Here is a 22,056-nt window from a genome sequence, read left to right on the forward strand (position 1 = left end):
GTGGCAGACACCTGGCTGACCAAATAAAATGCACGTGTCTATATCCTGCAGTATCGAGTCTCAGGTAGTGAACACAGTGGATGTTTTAACAAGCGCTGGTACCTCAGACAAAGGTAGCACTGTGACATAAACTATTACTGTCTGTCACAAGGTTCTCAGCTCTGTGAGGATCTCAAAGGGCTGAGAATCCGCTGCTGGTGTTCTTTATGCCCTTTCGAGGGCTTCCCTCCCCCGGTTGACGGTCAGTTTGTGGACATGACACCTCAACTGGCACTTCCAATTTGGCCATTGCGTTCCTCTCACTCCCATCATCTTTTTTAAAACAATAGTCATCCTCACACTTGAGTCCCGTAGCGCAGTCGTTACAGCAGTTGCCTCGCAAGCGAGAGGACCTAGGTTCGATTCACGGGCGGGGCGAAACCTTAGCCAGGTTTCCTTACTCCACACACCCGGTTACCTAGCAGTAAGTAGGAACCTGGTTGTTAGTCGAATGGCGGATCGCTTTCTGGGGCAAAAATCCCTAAAAAATAGTCAAATCAAACGACTGTTTGTGGGACACTGCTGTGCACAATTAGCTGCTGTGTTTCACCCACAAAATACACAGTCAATCCACTTTACAATATATTCTGCGAAGCGTTTTGAGACGTCTCAACGAGGTGATGGGGTGCTGTTTGAAATGCAAGGATAATTAATATTTTTCCTTAAACACACAGAAATGCACTCGGTGACGGAAAAAGAGCCACTTTGTTAAAGTCTGATTGGCCGAAGGTGAGAGCTGTGGTTTGTATATTTGTAAAGCCCCAGCCCCCGACCTCCACCCCCCCCTCACTGTGTTATTGTTAACACATCCCAACTCCTCTCCGCTTCCTTTTAAGAATGGCGGAAAACCGTCCCAAATTCACTTCGTGCAGAATTTTGCAAGCCTCGATCTTAGATGCAAATGTTTTGGTTAGAGCACTCGCCTCGCAAACGAGAGGGCCTGGGTTCCACTTATACCTCCCCCACCAAGGGGGCGTTTCACCCACAGAATACACAGTCAATTCACTTAACAGTATGTTCTTGTGAACCGCTTTGAGACGTCTTTGAGACATATATCAAATGCAAGGATTATTATTGTTACTAAGGCCGAGACCGCGTGGACATGCCTAGCCTCGTGCTGCAGAGTATGAGTGAGTGGTGCCGGTTTGCTTGACCTTTGTGAGTGTGACCCATCGATCGGCACTGAACGTTTCCAGTGTTTGTTGTGCGTTCGGACATGCGACACTGAAACTGTTTACCGTATCTCTATTCCGCTTGTGATGTAAATGTTCTTCCCAAGTCGCGGGTGGAATACCTCTGGCCTCGCTCCCCCAATCACCTGCCCCCAATGTCAGAAGTTCACAATACAGTCATGCCCCAAAATAGCGCTTACTACTACTATTATATTAATAAAGGCTCCCCTTTTGGTCTGGAAATTGAATGTGGCGCAGAATGGTGCAAAGTTCTTCAATCCTGTCTTGATTTGAGCCAGTTTTTCCACCGTTTGTAAAAGGTTGTTGAATGTCCCACAAACAGTCATGGAGTTAACAAGAGCAACGAATTATGTTTGTACAGTGCCCTTCACATTGGAAGGACGTCCCAAGGCGCTGGACAGTCGGGGATTTGGACCCGAATTGGGAGTTGGGATCAGGAGGGGGGGGAAGGTTGGGGGTAGGAGGATGACCGAAGGCCCGGTGGAGGAGGAAGGTCTTGAGACCTTGCCTTGAAGGATTCAAGGGAGGGGCGAGGCGAAGGGCCTGCGTAAGACTAGGTGGAATTTGGGGCCTCGGCAGTTTGAGAGCAACAAAACCAGCCACGGATGTGGCAGCTCGGTTTGCTCGAGCGGGTGTGTAGCTTGTGTTGAGTTTTGTAGCGTACCAATTGGTGGCTCATCCCAGACGACCCTTTTCACGCTAGTGATCTTCTTCCCTACCGCTTTCCCTCTCCCCCCCCACCCCCTCCTCCCTTCCATTCAGCTGACTGGGGCTTGTTCCCCGGCCTCACCACCAGCCGCCCAGCAATCAGTTCCTATGTCCTCAACCTCTGGAAATCCCTCTATCTACCACTCCATCTCTCGTCTATCTTTTAAGACCTACCTCAAAACCTACCTCTTTGAACGCGCCTCTCCCTCTCCCTCCCCCCCCACCGCCCCACAAACTCATCCGACCCCATCCCTGTACAGCTCTGAGATATTTCCCTACCTGTAAGGTGCTGTATATTAATTGGTCTGGATGCAGAAGACCCTTCAGCCCATCCAATCTCATCCTTCCAGAACACCCACCCAGATGCCTCCATTCCCCCCCTACCCCACAATCATTGGATCAAGATGCTTTTTAAACGGGTCCCAACCACACTTCCTGGTAACCCTACTCCAGGTGTGTTTCACCCCAAAAATACACAGTCAACTCACTTTACACTATATCCTGTGAAGCGCCTTTGAGATATCTCAACAACTTGATAAGGCGCTGTATTAAATGCAGGGATTTTTATTATTAATATAGAGCCCTATCACGTCGTTGAAACGCCCACTGTAAAGTGAATTGACTATATTTTCCAGGCAAAAGTGCACATAAATGTCAATATAAGATTAGACTAGAGAAGCTAGGATTGTTCTCATTGGAGCAGAGAAGGTCAAGGGGAGATTTAATAGAGATTTGTTCAAAATTATGAGGGGATTTGGTAGAGTGAACAGGGAGAAACTGTTTCCACTGCCGGGTGGGTCGGTAACCAGAGGACACAGCGAGTTGTTCGGATCTCAAATGCACTTCCTGAAAGGGTGGCGGAAAGCCGACTCGATAACAATTTTCTAAGAGAGAAGAGGATAGCTATTTGCGGAGGACATATTTGCGAGGCTACGGGGAGAGCGCGGAGGAGGGTGGGAGGCGGGGTGAGATTAATTTGCGTAGTTCTTTCAAGAGTCGGCACGGGCACGACGGGCCAAATGGCCTCCTTCTGTGCCATATAAGTCTACGGTTCTAAGTGCGGGTTGTTGTGGATGACTCTTAACTTTGATTTGCCAGGGTCACTATCGTTTCTGCACTGCCTTGTTTTCGATGGGGGAGCATCAGCGGGCCATCAGTGCCAACATCACAGCACAGTCGCTGTGCAAGCAAAACCAAGAGGGGTTTCAGGACCTCGTCCAGCAGAAGAAAAAGTTCACCAGAAGACAACAGGAAGCAAGCCGTGGTATTGGTTTTTTAACCCGTGTATTTTACGTGTTTGATGTCGGGGTTGTCATGATGATAGAGCGACAATTCTTGCGTTCGAGGCAGCCTTGAAGCAGTTCGCTCGGTTTCTGTTTCAGCCAGTTTGCGCGCAGAAACGTCCCCGCGAACAGACACGAAGGGAGCGACTGATTTTTCTAGGTGGAGTGGGGGGTTAGGGTTAGGATTGGGGGGGTGGAAGGGGAGATTGTCGGCCAGGACACTGCAGTGGCAGTTTGGGGGATGTTTAATGTCCACCTGGCCTTGGGGACTGAATGAGACAACAATAGACCTCACCCTGGGGGACAACAGTTAGATTCTGCGGGACTTTTCGGGCAGACTTGGTTTAAACAACATCAACAACAAATTACATTTACACATGACAGCACAGTCGCTGTGGTGTGGCAGAGAGCAGTGAAGGACACCGGAGTGAATCCAACTCCCAGTAGGGTGTGGCTCAACACCCCCAGCTTGGCTGTCAGAGGGCGAGGCTTATTATTTTTTTAGTGAAATAAATAGAAGTGCACGTTCGGCAGCTAAGCACATACAACTCCTAGTCACTGCAGGATCGCCTGCCTGGAGCAGTGAGTTTACTGGTTAATGTGGTGCGCGCGTGTGTGTGCGTGCACGTGGTGTGGTGTGGCGTGTGCCTGTGTATATGCCTTTAGCCTTGGGTGTGTGCATCAGGCTTTTAGGCTTCCTGCCCACCCCGCCCTCTGGAACTGCCTCCCTCGCCTTCTTCAAAGCCCGTCTCAAGGCCTTCCTCTTCGACCGTGCCTTTGGCCATCTTCCCACCACCTTTGCCAGAGCGAGAAGCAAGAGTTGCGGAACGGTGAGAAAGCAGTTTCTCCAGACCAGCTAGCTCCCGGTTACAAGTTGGTCACCCACTTACTTTGTGGCTGTTTGTGGGATCTCTCAAAGCGATTCCTCAAGTTTCTGTAAAGTGCAGTGACTGTGTGTTTTGTTGGCGATCGCAGCAGCTTACGCAAAATTGGCTGCCGGGTTCGCCTACAAGTACCCGGTCACTACACTTCGCAGCAAATAGCTGTTCGGAGATATCTTGGTACTGACACCACTGTATCAGATGCAGGGATTACAACAACGATTTTACATTTATATCGATCCTTTCACATTGGGAGGATGTCTCAAAATGAATTATTGATATTATTAGTAATTACATATTAACTTCCTAACTATGTATGCGCTGGTAATGCATTAGAGAGTCGATGTTGCCTCTTGACTTCCGTTGAGTATCTCTCTCTTTCTCTCTCTGCGCCTCTCTCTCTCTTTGCCACTGCCTGCCTCTCTCTCTCTCTCTCTCTATCTATCCCCTTCTCTTCTTCCACCCCCTCCCCCCCATCCCACAACGCCCACCCCTGTTCTGGTGCGTCTCCCTATTAATATGAAGAGATTAGGGAAATGGGATCCCAGTAGATAACTACAGTGTGGGTGGTGGGGTAGCAAGTTCCAGCACAGTTATAATGAGCCAAATGCTTCCTATGCTTTGCTTCTTTGACCCTCTCTCTATATTAGTGCTTATGTTGAGCATTGATGCCTCAGAGTGTTCATGTTGTTTGAGGCCTGGTAATGATGACTGTCGTTGAGATTGTTGGTGAGAGTTCACGCTTGTGTTTATTCCTCTTATTTATTGTCCTTTTTACGCTCTGAAAAAGCACAAGTGAAGAGTTTTTTTTTTGGAGGTGGGGAGGTTGGGCTCTTCATTCCATTAATCAAACATTTGTTTGTTCTTTAGATTGTGGAAAACCGAGGACGGATAGGTTAAAGAATGAGACGTTTGCTAAAAAGTGAGTCAGCGACACAGATTTAAAATAAAAATAATTGGCAAAAGAACCAGAGGGGAGGTGAGGAGAATTATTTATTTTCTTTAACCCAGAGAGTTGTCACGATCTGGAATGCACTGCCTGAAAGGATGCTGGAAGCTGATTCAATGATAATTTTTAAAGGGAATTGGATAGGTACTTGGAAAGCATAAAATTGCAGGGCTGTGAGATAAGAGCGGGGGAGCGGGACGAGTTGGTGGCACTTTCAAAGAGCCGGCAAAGGCACAATGGGTCGAATGGCCTCCCAAGATTGTAGGAACAGCAAGCCGTCTAGCGTTCTGAGCCCTTGTGTAAAGTCCCAGCCAGAATCGGACACAAAAAGCAAGTGTGGTTGTGTATAGGGTTCTTTTGCAATAAAATATAGGATGCCTACAGCGCAGCTGAAGGAATGAACGTCGCTGAACTAGCGCTAGCTCTCCCACTGGAGCTCTCAACCCTGGTCCCATTCCCCTGCTTGGAAAGAGCACCAGCACGGACACAATGGAGAAAAAGTAGGGAATGGGATCAGAGCGAAGAGCTCCAGTGAGAGAGCGAGCACCAGCACAGACACGATAGGGAAAGAATAGGGAATGGGATAAGAGAAGAACGCTCCAGTGGGGGAATGAGCATCAGGCACAGACACGATGGGAGGGGAAAAGCAGGAAATGGGATGAGAGAGCTCCAGTGGGGGAGAGAACACCAGCACAGACATGACGGGGAGAGAGCAGGGAATGGGATTAGAGTAGAGAGCTCCAGTGGGGGAAGCGAGCACCAGCACACACACGATGGGCCGAACAGTCTCCCTTTCGGCTGAAAACCTGTGATTCCAACTCTTTAACACGTTCAAACGATTCAAGGATTCCTGTTAGACCAAGACGTGTGTTGTGTTTTCAAAAGGACTGACGGTGGTCAAGCCTCAGAGCTGAGCTCCCGGGAGTCAAAGGGCGTTAAAGATGCCTGCAAGCACGAAAAGGACTCAAACACTCGGGTGCAAAAGGATGTGGGGAAATGTGAGACCGACAGCAAGGTATTGGTGACGAAGTTGTGGCAGCGAATGATGAGTGACAGATCTTTGGCTGTTGAGGAGACTAATTCAACTTGCGGTGTATCCCGCGAAGTGCTTTGAGATGTCTCGAAGAATTGATAAGGCGCTGCATCAAACGCAACGATTCATTTTTGCAAAGCTTGATTCCGGGGGCCCTGCCAACATTGTCAGCGGGGCCCCTGGGCTACCGAAATTAGTGGAAGGATGTCTTACCTTGCGGTGCAGCTATTGCCTGGAGGGTGGCCGGTGTGGGCCCAGAGAGGCCAGGGATTAGCTGTGGCGAGTTGTCCCATCATGTCAAGGCACCCCCCCCCCCACCCCGCGCGGGTTAGGGTTGCACGTGCCCTATTGCTGCCAGTGGTTTGGGCATTAATTCTTGCCTGATGCATTCAGATCTGCAAGGTTCCTGCAAGATATCACCCTTGCGGCTCTTCAAGATCCTTCCACTTGATCAGGCCCTATAATTGTGTAGTCCTGTAGGGTAGTGGTTAGAGCGCTCACCTCGTAAACGAGAGGACCCGGGTTTCATTCCCGTGCAAGTTTCCTTACTCCACACGCCTCTGTTTGCCTAATAGTAATTAGGAACCCAGTTGTTTGTCGGTTATGGTCCCTCAAAAAAAAATTAGTCACTCAATCCACGGCATGTTTGTGGGACACCGCTGTACGCAATTGGCTGCCACGTTTCGCCCACAAAATACGCAGTCAATCCACTTCACAGTCTTATTTTGTGAAGCGCTTTGAGACGTCTCAATGACGTGATAAGGCGCTATACCAAATGCAAGGATTATTATTTATTTATTTTAAGAAAACGAGTTCTTTTTTCTTTCCCGTCCTACAGTCTTCTTCCACATAATGCAACGTTGTTAGTGAGTTAAGTCGGGTGTGTGTGTGTGTGTGTGTATGTATATCTGCATTCAGTTCTTTGAATGAAATCAACCACTTGTTCTATTGGTTTTGCCCATTAGCAACCTGGATCTGTCACGGATTTAGAGGCTAACCGGGACGGTACCACTGGCCACTCAATAGGTAACTGGATTTTCTTTTGGAGCCTTGAGACCAGCTCAGCCTTTTATGCAGTTGCAATGCCCCCTCAGTCGGTGGCGCTCTCACTTCCGTGTCCAGATGGTTGTGGGTTCAAGCCCCGACGATGGCATTGGAAACTCAAATCATCTAACCTGACGCTCTAGGGAACCCTTCCAATCCCAAACCCCCCCCCACTCCGGGTGGGAAATTGAATAGAAATCATCTGCCTGTTCAGGTGGACGTGGAAATCCCTTGACACTCATTGAAAAGAGAAGGGAGTTTTCTCTTGCATACATGGAATCCTGTAGCTGAGTGGTTAGAGCACTCGCCTCGCAAGCGAGAGGACCTGGGTCCGATTCCCAGGCAAGGTGGAAACATAGAGCAAGTTTCCTTACTCCACACGCATCTGTTTACCAAGCAGTAAGCAGTAACCTTGTTGTTATTCAATCAGCGGATCACTTTTCCAGAGGTAATAAACCCTTCAAAAAAAAAAATAACAAATCGGTCACTTAATCCACAACTGGACTGTTTGTGGGACGCTGCTGCGCGCAATTGGCTCCCGCGATTCGCCCACAAAATATAGTCAATTCAATTTTACAGTATATTCTGTGAAGCGCTTTGAGAAGTCTCAAAGACGTGATAAGGCTCCATATCGAATGCAAGGATTATTATTATGCATGTCCACATTGGGCCACTGAACTCACAGTCTAGACTGACGCTGGGGAAGCTGTGCTGTCTGAGGTGCGGTTGAGACGTTAAACCGAGGCCCCGTCTGCCTGTTCAGGTGGACATAAAAGATCCTGTGACACTGGTTGAAAAGAGAAGGGAACGTATCTCTCTCCCCCGTGTCTGGGCTAACAATCCCTGAGTTGAAATCGATTGCTCACTTCATGGCTGTTTGTGAGACATTACTGTGCGCAAAATACACAGTGACACCTTTACAATAAAATCCTATGCTTTAAGATGTTTTGTCAATGCGATAAGGTAAATGCAAGAATCGTTCCTATAAATTGGCTGTCACATTCACCGCCAAATAGTTCCTAAAGGACTTCTTCACAAGCTGCTCTGGAAGGCCTTTGAGGCATCTCGATGTTATGGGTTCTCTGTCAAATACAAAGGTTTTATTGTTTTACAATAAATTGTTCTCTATTGTGATTCCTCTCACATTAAACGAGTTTTTATCTACCAGAGGATGCAGCTGTCAAAGAGCAAAAGATAGAAATCAAAGCAAAGGATATCTCAAACGGAAAACCCGAAGGAAAGTCCAGGTAGGTTATTTCTTCTTCCTGAGAGCTTAGTTTTGTTCGCTAGGAAGATAAGATGGTGAGAGCACTCGCCTCGCAAACGAGAGAACCTGGGCTCGATTCCCAGGCGGGGTGAAACTATAGGTACGTTTCCTTATTCCACGTGCCTCTGTTTACCCATCAGTAATTAGGAATCCAGTTGTTAGTTCCAGCCCATCATTTTCATGGCAGATAATGATCCGTCACCATGTTTGGTGCTACATCGTCCGTAACATGGATGGAGTGAGGAGGAAGTTACTGGTATCAGACATTGTTACACTTCACTCACCTGCAACGGAAAATAAAAATTCATTGCGAAGTGAAAAAAGTGTGTGGGGGGGGGTTAACAGGACTTTGTGGGACGCCCTCCCGACGGGAAGGGCGCTGTACAAATGTAACGTGTTGTTGTGGACAATTGGCTGCCGCGTTTCGCCCGCGAAATATACGATCAATTCACTTTACAGTATGTTCTGTGAAGGGCTTTGAGACGCCTCGAAGACGTGATAAGTTGCTGTGTCAAAAATGCACCGTGTGCCATGTCCTCCAGTCATTTAAGCACGAGGAAGGTTACTTTTATTTTTTCTCTAATCCCCTTTCTTTGCAAATTGGATTCTCCCCCATCAGAGAACAGCCAAGACCCCTAAACCAGCACGTCTGCCCACACGGCAAGAGCATCTCCAAGAGGAGCCAGGAGAGAAATGGGTCAAAGGCCCCTCCCCAGCCAGCCCCGGAAAAGGTGACTGTCGTAAAATGCCGTCAGATCTTATATGCCCGGCTCAGTCGGTAGCACTCTCGCCTCTGATACTCACCCGCACAAAACTCCGTAATCGCATCACACCAGTCCTTGCCAGGCTCCGCTGCCTCCCAATTACCGTACGGATCTAATTCAAGATCCTCTCGCTCGTTTTCAAATTCTTTCAATCCCTGGCACCTCCCTATCTATCTGATTTGATACCCCCACCCCACTCCACCGCCCGCTGCCTCCGCTCAACTGGCTCTGGCTTCCTACTTGACTGGCTCTGGCCCCCAGTCATCTCTCATCCTCTCTAACTCCACCAGGCCTTTCAGCCACTGTACCCCAAACTCTTGAACTCTCTCCCTCGAGCCCTTCGCCTTGCCCCCTTACTCCCCGCTTTCAAATCCTGCCTAAAGACCTTTCTTTTTGATCGTGCCCCTTCCCCACCACCCCCCTCCCGCTGCCCCTGTCTCGGGGTTAGTCTCCGCCACTGTCAAGCGCTCCATGACGCTACGCCCCTCGAAGGTCGCTGTATACACGCAAATGGTTGTTGGGTTAGAAGGTTGTGGGTTCGAGCCCCACATCGGAACCTGAACTCGCATAGTCTAGGCTGTGCAGCGCAGTGTTGCACTATCGGAGGTGCCGGCCTTCAAGTAGTAAAACGATAAGCCGCGGTGCCAGAGCCACAGCGACGCTGACTGAGCCGAGGTTGCGATCGCGGAATTGATAAAAAGCGAGCGAGAGGCTGATGGACGGGTTCCTCTTCTTTGCCAGGCCCACGACTCGACCCGTTTGGTGGAGAGGCTGAAGTCTTTAATTCAAGCGGGGCACACAGCCTTATCAAGCCAACGCTGCCGCAATGCAGAGCACGACTTCCTACAGGCGCTCAAACTGCTTGATCCCACGAAGTTAAAGGTATGAGCTTAGTCCTTCGGATGAGACGTTAAACCGAGGTGCCATCTACCAGTTCAGGTGGACCTTAAAGATCCCGCGGCGCTATTTGAAAAGAGAAGGGAAGTTTCTCCCAATGATACTCCGAATAAAATTGGTCACTTTTATTTCCCTGTGTCCGGAATGCGCACTCTCTCTCTTCCCAGTGGGACGCATTCTTCTTACCTCGTTCCGCAAAGTATTAGGCGCAGGTTGGAAAGAGGCAAAGCTTGGGGGGACACCAGAGTGTGCGTCGAGGATAACTGCTGGAGCCTAACCAGCTAAAAATACATAGCTTGCCATTGATAACATGGTCCGGCAAGCTTTTCCGCTGCTTGTCCAGCTAGGACCACCCTACCCGTTAGGGCTTTGGGTTGTTCACTGCTTTGTGCAACTGGCTGCTGATTTCTCCAACAAAGAACACAGTCACTCCACTTTACAGTATATCCCGTGAAGTGCTTTGAGACATCTCGACAATGTAATAAGGTGCTCATTCAGTGCAAGGATGACTATTTTGTTAAAAAGATCGCTATTTTATAAGAAAGAATGACGTCATAACCCCACATCTCTGAATTAACCAGATACTAAAGTAGGTTTCATTTGTTGTAACATGTCCGTTCTTTGTATTTCTTTTTGTTGCTCGCAGGAGATTTCGTTGTCGACCACTGATTATGTGGTGCTGATCTATGGTCGTGCCTGTGCTCTCCTTGGTATAGGACACCCCAAGGTAAGCTGTTGTGAAGTGATTCAGGAATACTCCTCCGGGTGAGACGTTAAACCGAGGTCCCGTCTGCGCCTGTTCTAGTGGACGTTAAAGATCCCGCGGCGCTGTTCGAAAAGAGAAAGGAGTTTCTCTCTCCTGGTGTCCTGGCCAACAAATAAAATTGGTCACTTACTCCATGGCTGTTTGTGGGACACTGCAGTGCACAAACATTTCGCCCACAAAACACACAGTCACTGACCTTTACAGTATATCCTGCAAAGCGTTTTGACACGTCTCGATGATACGATAAGGCGCTGTATCAAATGCAAGGATTATTATTGTTATCACTGTGTTCCGTTAACCTAAATCAATAGAACACAGTGGGTTAACATTTGAATTTGAATTCGGCACGTTGAATTATTCTCCTAATTTTCACCACGTTGGCCTAATATCTCTCTGCCTCTGGTCTGGCCTCCTCTTGCTGGGGTAAGGTTTCATGCCCAGTGGTTGCCCTCTGGTACCCTTTTTAACCTGCGCAAACCAGCTCGCGACCTACACTGTCTGGCTAGCTTCTCGCTGTTTGCCGAGCTGGGACCTTTAGCAGTTGGATTTGTTGCTCCAGTGAAGAGCAACATCACCTGTCAATGCAGTTGATCTCAGTACCAACAATCTTGTGACAAATGATTACATATTGATGAAGCGACCATTCTGTTTTTCAGCCTTGGGCATATATTCAATCATGTACCTTTTTTTTTTATCTATGGTCAACTTGACCACTAGTTCCTTTCCACTCATATCCAGTATTCCCAAAGGAAGTCATTATTTATAAACATACAAGAAAGAAGTATGCTACTTATGGTCAAGTCGACCATCAAAGTTCCTTGCTACTTGTATCAGAAATTATGTTATAAGCGTGCAAGAAGCATATGTTATAAACATTTCAGATTATATTTAACACATTAATTATAGAATCCTTACACCATTGATCAGTGTTTTGCCCAAACAGGAACTCGACGAAGCAGAACATCAGTTTAATCGTATCTTGGTGCAGTATTCAGAAGAGCGGTTTGGAAGCTTGGCTTTCTACGGGCTGGGCAGAGTGTGCTTCAAACAGAACAGGTCAGTGAAGGGAGTAAGTGGCTCTTGATTTGAGCATTCCCTATGAAGAGGCCCAATGGAGTCCCGTAGCTCAGTCGTTAGCTCGCTCGTCTTGCAGGCGAGAGGACCCGGGTTCAATTCCCAGGCAGGGTGAAACCTTAGGCAACTTTCCTTACGCCACGTGCCTCTTGTTTGCCTAACAATAAGTAGGAACCCTGGTTGTTAGTCAAATGGCCGATCGATTTACAGGGGATAATCATCACTAACCGCCCACCCTTCCCAAAAATAATTTGGTCACTCAAGTCATTTTGTGGGACGCTGCCGTGCGCAATTGGCTGCCGCGTTTCACCCGCAAAATACACAGTCAGTTTACTTTACGGTACATTCGGTGAAGCGCTTTGAAACGTCTCAACGACTTGATAAGGCTCCATATCAAATGCAAGGATTATTAGTCGTAGTATTTTGACGATGTGATAAGGCACAGTATCAAATGCAAAGCTTGTTAAACATCCCGGTGACTGTGGCTGCTCTTCCCATCTTTAAATCACTTTATTTCCAGATTTACCGACGCCCACAGCACTTTCACCAAATCCCTCACAATGGTGAACCGTAAGATTGTTCCCGGGATACTGACCTGGCCCAAGACAGCCGTGATCATTGAAGAAACAGACAGTGGACGTTTAAAGGTTGTGTTTTTTTAAAGATATTGTGCATTTGTTCATACGTGTGACCCGACTTTTTTTCCATTGTAGATCTTGCCCCCTCAGCTGGTCAGCGATCTAAACTCTGTCACTGATTTGGGTCCCTTTTGACCTTTCAGATAGCATTGGAGGAATATATTGTAAAATGCCGATTTCCTCCGAAGTCAGATGCCATTTGCCGCTACCAACATTGCCAGGGACACCCCAAAGTCCAAATCTACTTCTCAGACCCAGACTTTAAGGTACTTTGAGTATCATTGTTATTATTATTATTATTATTATCAATGCATTTAAGAAAAACTGCGCTAAATACATTTTGGGAGAATAGAGGTTTGTAGAAGGGGATAGGAGGGGTGAGGGCTTATGTGGCATATACACACTGGCACAGACTCACACTGAGGTATTATATGTAATTCTGTGCTCTCATCTTTATTTGCCGTGAGGATTAGATGACATCCCGAATGCTGAAGATCTAGATTTACATTGTGTTGGACTGACAACAACAAATTACTCTTGTACAGCGCCTTTCACGTCAGGACCTGAGCTGGGGGTTGGTATTCAGGAGGGGTGGAGGGCAGTAGGGGTTAGGAGGATGACCAAAGGTGCAGTCGAAAAGGAAGGAGGCAAGGAAGGGGCAAGGCGAAGGGACGACTGGGATGGAGTTCCATAGGTTGGGGGCAGTAAGGCTAAACGCCTGATTGCCGATGGTGGGGTGGGCCGAGTGGGGGGGGGTGTGAAGCAGGCCGCAGCCCACCGAGCTGAGAGAGCAGGCAGGTTGGTATGGGGCAGCTATTAGACAGGCAGAAATTCTTTAGTTTGTGCATATGACTATTGACTACCAGGTGTCTCGTATCTCAGGGCTTTATTCGGGTGATGTGTTACCTGAAGTGTCACGTGGAGTACCACATCAACTGTTGGAAGAAGCTGAAGGCAATAGCCTTTGAGGATAAAAATGACAAGGTGAGCAACTCTCGTGAGCAACAAATCATCTTTTCACACTACGCCACAAACAAATCACCCCTCCCCCCAAAAAAAAAAATGTTTTTGATTTGTTCGCGGTGTAGTGTGAAGTCGTGAGAAAGTTTTTGCAACACAGAATGGATAATTTTATGGTTGACTGTCATTCCCGAATTACTATTTTAAGAAGCAACTCCTCTGCCTCCCTCTTTGCCTCACCCCCATATTTTATGATAAATCATTTACTATTTCAACAACAGATTACGTTCGCACAGCGCCTCTCACATTGGGAGGATGTCCCAAGGAGCTGGACAGTCGGGGATAACATTTTGAAGGAGGCAAGGGAAGGAGGCGAGGGGAAGGAGGCGAGGTGAAGGGACTGTGACATAGAGTTCCAAAGGTTGGGGGCAGAGAGGATGAAGGCTTCAATGCCGATGGTGGGGCTGGAAGGTCGGGGGACAAGGAGCAGGCTGGAGCCCACTGAGTGGAGGGAGCAGACAGGTCTATAGGGGGTTAGCAGGTACCAGAGGTAGGGAGGAGCAAGTCCGTGGAGGGCTTTGAAGGCGAGGACGAGGATTTTGAACTCGATCCTCTGGCGGATGGGGAGCCAGTATCCAATATTGTTTAGATTAGAATGGTGGCCAAACTCGCATTTCCTCCCTCTCCCCTCTCCCCATACACCCTGACGGCAGTCTCTAATCACTGTCTGATTCTGCCTGAATACTTTGCCTCCTCTCTGTCTGCAGGATTTTCTGAGGAGTGCGTGTTTCACTCCTGACTGCGGGGGCAAAATCTCAAAAATTGTCATCTTCAGCTCGAAGGGTCTGATGAAGTGTGAGGTAGGAAGATGTTACGTCACATGTTATTAAATGCTCCGAGGTGCTACCCTGCATGAATATCACTAAATAAATCCCAGTTGCTTATTGTACATAAAGCGAAAATCCACATAACGTTAATAGACTGTTTCTAAAACAGTGCATCTTTAATGTTTATTTTAGTTGTATGAAATTCAGCCAACAAATATGCAAAATTTGCAAACACTTTCAATACTAGAGTCGCCCTGTTACAATCTTATGCTTATAATACAGTAAAACTTGCATATATCTTTATAAATCATTCAAACGGCTAGTTTGTACATTCATCCGAGTCCTGTTCAGTTTCCTTTCGAAACCACGTAGATTTCTTTGCACTACTCATGTTAATCACTTCCTAACACCTGCTCCCCTACCCTCCATTGCTCCCGCACCTACCGGCTGCTTTGAATCACCGCCTGCGCACTTACCAGCTGTGTTGAATTCCACAAGCGCAGTGTAGATTATTGATTAAATCGGATTTTATAAGATTTATCCAGTTGGCCTGCAGCTCAGACTTTGCGTAAGTCTCATTAAATGTTATGGTCCCAACTGATACGACTTGCGTGAGTTTTACTTTAATATGTAAGAAGCATTGCTTTTAAGTGTCTTATTTCCTTTCGAAATATCTGGTGCATAAATATCAGAGAGATAAGCGTCAGCCTGGCTCAGTCGAGAGCACAGTCACCCCTTGAGTTGGAAGGTTGTGGGTTCAAGCCCCACCGTGCACTTAGCGGCCCAAAAACATAGAAATTTACAAAGCAGCAATGATATCTGTGCCAGCTTTCTCCGTGAGCTATCCATCTAGTCTCGTGCTCCTGCCTTTTCCCCACACCCTCTCATACCTCTCCCCTTACAAATATTCCTCCAATTAGGATATTTATCTAAACTTCGAGCCCAAAGTCTAGGCTAACACTCAGGTGCAACTGCATTGTCAGAGGTGCAATCCTTCAGATGGGATGTTAAACCCGAGGTCTTGTCTGTCTTTTTAGGTTGATGTTAAAAATTTAGAATTCCCCACACCCCCCCTCCCCCCGCCCTGAAAAAATTGGTTGTTCACTTCATAACAATTTATGGGACATTGTTGTTCACAAATTGGCTGTTGCTCTTACAATAAGGAAATAATCTTCACATTTGATTAGAGTCTTTTGCGCTACAAGGTTGTCTCAGAGAGCTGCATAGGATTCACTGTAAAGTGTAGTGACTCTGTATTAGAGGCGAACCTGGCAGCCAATTTGCTCAACGCAAAAGTCGCACAAACAGCCATGAATCGTGCCCACAAATAATAATAATAATAATCCTTGTATTTGATATAACGCCTTTCACAACTTCAAGACTAAGCGCTCTGAGACGCTCCTCTGCATGGAGAGCACTATATAACTGTAAGTTGCTATTGTCTCAAAGCGCTTCACAGAATATACTGTAAAGTGAATTGACGGTGGCGAAATGCAGCTGCCAATTGCGCACAACAGTGTCCCACAAACAGTCGTGGATTGAGTGACCAAATTATTATTATTTTTGAAGGGAATTATTACCCCCGGAAAAGCAATCTGCCAATCAACTAACAACTGGGTTCCTACTTACTGCTGGGTAAACAGGCGTGCGGAGTAAAGAAACTTACCTATGGTTTCACCCTGCCTCTTGACTTTGAGAACAATTTCCTGTGTAGCACTTTGAGATGTCCCTAAAAACTAAAGGGATTAAGGAATATGGGGATAGGGCAGGTAAATGGAATTAGGTTAGAAGATCAGCCATGATCTTATTAAATGGCGGGGCAGGCTCGAGGGGTCTACTCCTGCTCCTATTTCATATGCTCTAATGTTATTGGAAGCTACAGCTAGACACAAGGATTATTGTATAACTGCTGTGAGTCGCTCAGTGAGTTTTTCATTCCGAAAAAAACGTTTCCGCGTTTGTTAAATCACTGTCCAGTGGCGAATTGGTGACAGAGTGCTGTAGTTTAGTGGTTAGAGAGAGGACCCAGGTTCGATTCCCGGGCAGAGAGAAACCTTAGGCAAGTTTTCTTACTCCACCCGCCTGTTTACCCAATTGTTAGTCGATCGGTGGATCGCTTTCCTGGGGTAATAATACCTCCAAAAAAAAAANTGATTTGGATGCTCAATCCACAACTGTTTCTGGGACACTACTGTGTGTAATTGGCGGCTGCGTTTCACCCACAAACATCTACTGTCAATTCACTTCACAGTATATTCTGTGAAGCGCTTTGAAACGTCCCAATCATGTTATATCAAATGCAAGGATTATTATTATTATTATTATTAAAGCTGGTTGTGGGAATCCTTGATATGCCTCGAGGTAGAAATAAATACTTGGTGCCTTTACTCTCGGGAGTTAAATAACTGTGTTGTTCTTGTCCCTTTCTTCAAGTTTGAAGCTAAAATGGTAAGAGACACGGAACCTCCGAAAGCTGTCATCAAACAGAAATGCTCGAGGTAGAGATTTACAAGTCACTCAAATTATTGCTTTCAAAATGTTTCAAGGCTGTGTGTGTGGAGCATTGGAAGGGTTGGAGTATTGTGTGTACCCAACCACCTCCTCTCCCCCCCTTCCCCCCCCCCACACCCCCACCCAAAAAAAAAAGTCTGCCTCTGTCGCCCACCAGGAATCTGTTCCCTTCAGAAACTCATTAAACACCATTCAGCCCCGTGTTCCTTTTCCAAGCGTAACGTGAGCTGGATTGCTTGGTCAACATGTGCCTCTCAAACAACGTTTGATATTAAATAACACATTTATTATTTATTTATTGGCCATTGTTGCTCCAAATCCCTAACTGCCCAGTGCTTTGGGACTTACCTCCTGACGCGAAAGGCGCTGTTTCAATGTAATTTGTCGTTGTTGGCGCATTGTTACACTCGTTGGTTGTTAATTTTATGGTCTTGCGAATGAGACAGCCGTAAAGGGAATGCTCCAGCTTCGCTATTCCTCCCTGTTTTCTACTGGTTTTATTGAATAATCCTTGCATATGATGCAGTGCCTTTCACGTCATGAGGACATCTCAAAGCGCTTCGCGGGAATCACTGTAAAGTTTGCCGGTATTATTTTTGCTGGCGAACATGGCAGCCGATTTGCACACAGCGACGTCCTGTAACAGCTGTGAAGTGAAAAACTAAATCTGGGGAGTTGTTGGCCTGGGCGGCGGGGAGAGGGAAACTCACTCCTCTTTTCGAATAAAGAGCCACGGGATGTTTAACGTCTACCTGAACAGAGACAACAGGAGGAACTCGGGTCAACGTCTCAACCGCAGGAGATGGGACCTCAGACAACGCAGCACAGTTTCTCCAGCGCCCCATCAAGGTAGCAGTCTAGACTGTGAGTTCAGCGTCCCAACATAGGTGCTTGAACCCTCAACCTTACAACCCAGGAGGCGAGAGCCCTCCCAATTGACCCAGGCAGACATGTTCCCCTCCTTGATCCCAACCAAGTTCAGCCCCAGTTTCAAATGAGTTGGTATAAGTGTGTCGGCCTGACTCAGTGGGTAACGCTCTCGCCTCTTGAGTCAGAAGGTTGTGGGTTCAAGCCCCCACCTCGGGACTTGCAGTCGCACAGTCTATAAGCTGACGCTCCAATGCAGCCCTGCGGGGGTGATGCATTGTCAGCGGTGCCATGAGAGATGTTAAACCGAGGTCCCGTCTAACTGTCGTTAAAGACCCCGTGGCGGTAAGTCGAAAAGAGGAGGCAGTTACTCCTGGTGTCCTGGCCAACAATCCCCCAAATAAAATGGGTCACTCACTCCATGACTGTTCGTGGTGGGACACTGCTGTGCGTAACTGGCTTCCGTGTTTCACCCAAGCAATACACAGTCACAGTATATTCTGTGAAGCGCATTTGAGGCGTCTCGAACGACACGACAAGGAGCTGTGTCAAATCCAAGGATTATAATTATTATTATTAAGAGATTAATATTTATTATTGATGTGACTTACCTTGGTCTGCCTTGTCTCACTGCTTGTTATTTTTCACTCCCTCTCATTATTACTTTCCTTTTGTTATTCGTCTCTCTCCGTGTCTGTCGCTCCTTCTCCCCCCCCCCACCTCCACCCTTGCCCCCATCTGTCCGTTAGTACGTGGCTTATGGTCTGGATTAATTCATTCGTGGCGTTCGTCCACAAAATACACAGTCATTGCACTTTCCAGTAAAATCCCGTTGAAGTTCTTTGAGGCGTCCTCCCTGCGTGAAAGGCGTGCATCAAATGTAGGATCATTATTATAATTTATTCCCCCCTCCCTCCCTCCCCACCACCATCCAGTGCTTTCAAGTTGAGGTTTAAAGAGGAGCGTAAACTAAAGAGGAAACAGTCAAGAAAAGAAGCATCTCGAATCATCGCTGAGAGACAGGCAAAGGAAAGTCACGCAAACATCGGCAAATGCGAAGAGGCCAATTTCAAAATGGGTATTAAAAAAAAGAGATTTATTCCAATATTGAATAGAATCATAGAATCTTACAGGAGAGAAAGAGGCCATTCGGCCCATCGTGCCAGTGCCGACTGTTTGAAAGAGCTACCAACTAGTCCCGCTCAACCCCCGCCCCCCATAGCCTTGCAATTTTTTTCCTTTTCAAGTAAATATCCAATTCCCTTGTTACGTTATTATTGAATCTGCTTCCAACGCCCTTTCAGGCAGTGCGTTCCAGACCGTAGCAGCTCTCTGCGCAACTTTCCAGTCTCACGTCTGCCTGGCTGGATTAGTAGCACTCTCGCCCCCGAGTCAGAAGTCAGCCCATCGGGACTTTAAGCTCACGCATGGGGTCGGAGATGCCGTCCTTCAGATGAGATCTTAAACCCAGGTCCCGTCTGCGCCTGTTCACTGCCGTGTTCTAGATCTTTACAGTATATCCCGTGAAGCCGCTTTGAGGCATCTCAATGACGTGTTAAGGCACTGTATCAAATACGAGTAGTATCACCATCACTATTATTATCTCCCGAACTCCCTCTCCTCCAACCCCCAGCTCGGCGCAAACCCTTACCTGTCCAGTGTCTTGGGACGTCCTCCCAGCGTGAAAGGTGCTGTATCAATGTAATTTGTTGTTGTTGTTGCTTGTGACGTTGTGTGCTCCTTTTCGTGAAGGTCTGTCTCCCTCCCGGAGCGCTCACCGAGACTGGATGCTGCAGCTGGTCAGCGAGAACCAGGAGCAGTTGCAAAGCGGGGTTCAGGACTTCTCGGGCCTGCTCCCCGAGTTGCTGTCGTCTCACGTGCTGAGCGAGGAGGACTCTGCCGCCATCTTCGCCGGAGCCTGCGAAGCCCAGGAGGCCATGGGGAGGCTCCTGGACCTGATCGTGCACAGGAATAACCGTGTGCAAACCAGGCTGTTTCTCTACGCCCTCACCAAGTGCCAAGGGGTCGATAACAAGCTCCTGGAGTGGATCAACCGCTTAAATAACACAAGTACGGAAAATGTTGTCTGTTTCGAGAACAAATTAGATAGATCTCCACTGGAAGGTAATATTTCGGGATCCGTTATATAGTTTGGGGCACGACTTGTCAAGCGACTGCCGGGATGGTGGATGGCGAATTAGATGGACCTTGGTCTTCTTTTGCTGAGCAAGTTCTTATCTTCTAATAGATTCTATAATTCTAGATAATAATAATGATAATAATAATCCTTGCAGTCGATGTAGCGCTTTTCCACGGCATTGACTAATCTCAAAGCGCTTCACAGGATATACAGTAAACCTCCCGTATGTCGTATCAGTTTGGACCGTATATTTGATGTGACTTGTGCCGCAGAGTACGAGTTACGTCAAACTTGCATAGAATATAAACTTTCTTGAACGGGACTTGGGCAGATGTAGAACTTGGGTGATTATACGATTCATACAGATCAGATTCACGTGAGTTTTGCTGTACTGTAAAGTGCGGTGACTGTGCGTGCTTTGTGGGCGAAACACCGCAGTCATTTACATGCAGCAGTGTCTTATTATTATAATTATTATTATAGGACCACTGGGATCACCCTTTGGAGCTTTGGCTTTGTACGGTGAAAGGGAACCAAGTGGGGGAATAAAATCCCTCACTGGGAACGCCCGGCTGCCAATGGCTGTGATTCAGAAGTAGTTACTCTTGTCGTTTCATCCCCTTTTCCAGGCCTCAAAGCCGCAGAGCTGTTCGTATTGCGCTACTCGCACTGTATAGAGCGGTTGGATGCGGGCCCACTGCTGGAGGTGTTGGACGAGGCAGGGATTATCCTGCCCCGGAGAGTCACGGCACCGAACACATTGTGGAGACCCTAAAAATAGTCTCGCCAGTGAACACCCGTACTTTTATATGGATATTGGAGAAGAATAGAGAGAATTTCCCTTCCCTGCACAACGCTTTAGACGAATATTTTAACGTAATGGGTACGTGCTTCGTCAGTAATAATCCTTGCCAGTTGATAGAGCGCCTGATCACTGCGTTGAGATGTCTGAAACTCCATCCCCCAGTGCCTTCGCCGCTTCCTCCCTTTCCTCCTTCAAGGTCGGTCTCAAGACCTTTCTCTTCAATCGTGCCTTCAGCTCCCCTCTCGACTCTCTACCCTCTCCTCGCTCCCTCTCTTCCCTCCCCTCACCCTGACCATTTACCCACTCCTCGCTCCCTCCCTTCCCTCCCCTCACCCTGACCATTTCCCCCGTGCTCGGATCCCGACCCAACTGTCCAACGCCTTGGGACGTCCTCCCAACGTGAAAGGCGCTCTATAAATGCAATCTTGTTGTTGTTGTTGAAAGCGCTTCACAGGATACGCTGCAAAGTGTAGTGACTGCATTTTGCGGGCAGCCAATTGTGCGCACAGTGTCCCACAGATAGCCTAAATGGAGTCAGTCGCCAATTTTATTTGGGGGATTGTTGCCCAGGACACCGGGAGAGAGAATAACTCCCTTCTCTTTTCCAATAGCGCCGCAGGATCTTTACAATACAAATTTACATCTATACAGTGCCTTTCACGTCCGGATATCATCCCGAGGCACTTAACAATCCTGGTCTGGCACCTGACCTGAGGGGTGGGGTGGGGGTGGAAGACGACTGTAGCTGGAAGGTCTTGAGGAAGGTCTTGAGATGGACCTGGCAATCGCTGGCAATTGCCATCGAGCATTAAAGGGAATCGAACAAAATATACTTTTAAGATATAAAATATATATATATATATACACACACACAGTAAAACTCACATAAATCTGATCAGTCAGGACCATCACATTTGATATGAATTACGCGAAGTCCGAGTTGCAGGCAAACTTGTATAAATCGTACAAAATCCAATTTAATCAATAATTTACACTCGTAATTCATTGCAGCCAGTAAGTGCGCATGTGGTGACGGATTAATATGTCATTCCCCGTGCGAAAGGCGCTGTGTCAAATGCAAGAAATATTATTACTATTGCGTGTTATAACTTGTGCTGGTTCCCCCCCCGCTTCAGATGCTCCGTTTATTGCACTAAAGAAGCAAGAAAATGAAGAATTATCTGTGAGTTTGATCGTGGTTGCTCTTTAATTGGGAATATTTGGAGCTTAAAATCTTGGGGTTGCGATAGTTAATAAATGCGATAGTTAATAAAGGACCTGAGGCCAGTCCTCAAGGTGATGAAGTTTCAATGAATAAATTGCACTGAATTTTGTGGATTTTTGTTGTAAAATATTTGTAATTGTCTGTTTTTTTGCCCCCCACATCCCACCCCGGTGCAGAATATTGGC

The 22,056-nt window shown here is 47.3% G+C and overlaps 1 protein-coding gene across 1 annotated transcript in view; it reads left to right on the plus strand.

Moving 5' to 3' along the window:
* Positions 1-20,752, plus strand: part of LOC103189166 (E3 ubiquitin-protein ligase TTC3-like) — a 43,569-nt gene extending 22,817 nt beyond the window's left edge. Inside the window, exons 11-28 of the mRNA XM_042334063.1 lie at positions 714-768; positions 3,039-3,204; positions 4,975-5,026; positions 5,939-6,068; positions 7,052-7,112; positions 8,299-8,377; positions 9,017-9,128; positions 9,903-10,043; positions 10,705-10,785; positions 11,768-11,880; positions 12,419-12,545; positions 12,680-12,802; positions 13,419-13,520; positions 14,264-14,356; positions 16,757-16,821; positions 18,637-18,779; positions 19,454-19,771; positions 20,471-20,752. Of these exons, the coding sequence (XP_042189997.1) occupies positions 714-768; positions 3,039-3,204; positions 4,975-5,026; positions 5,939-6,068; positions 7,052-7,112; positions 8,299-8,377; positions 9,017-9,128; positions 9,903-10,043; positions 10,705-10,785; positions 11,768-11,880; positions 12,419-12,545; positions 12,680-12,802; positions 13,419-13,520; positions 14,264-14,356; positions 16,757-16,821; positions 18,637-18,779; positions 19,454-19,771; positions 20,471-20,616 (2,107 nt within the window). The 3' untranslated portion in view covers positions 20,617-20,752. The remainder of the gene's footprint in view (positions 1-713; positions 769-3,038; positions 3,205-4,974; positions 5,027-5,938; positions 6,069-7,051; positions 7,113-8,298; positions 8,378-9,016; positions 9,129-9,902; positions 10,044-10,704; positions 10,786-11,767; positions 11,881-12,418; positions 12,546-12,679; positions 12,803-13,418; positions 13,521-14,263; positions 14,357-16,756; positions 16,822-18,636; positions 18,780-19,453; positions 19,772-20,470) is intronic.
* The last annotated feature ends 1,304 nt before the right edge of the window (positions 20,753-22,056 follow it).

This window comes from Callorhinchus milii, unplaced genomic scaffold (genome assembly GCF_018977255.1).
Source record: "Callorhinchus milii isolate IMCB2004 unplaced genomic scaffold, IMCB_Cmil_1.0 Scaffold4, whole genome shotgun sequence".
In the NCBI taxonomy this organism is placed as follows: Eukaryota; Metazoa; Chordata; class Chondrichthyes; order Chimaeriformes; family Callorhinchidae; genus Callorhinchus; species Callorhinchus milii.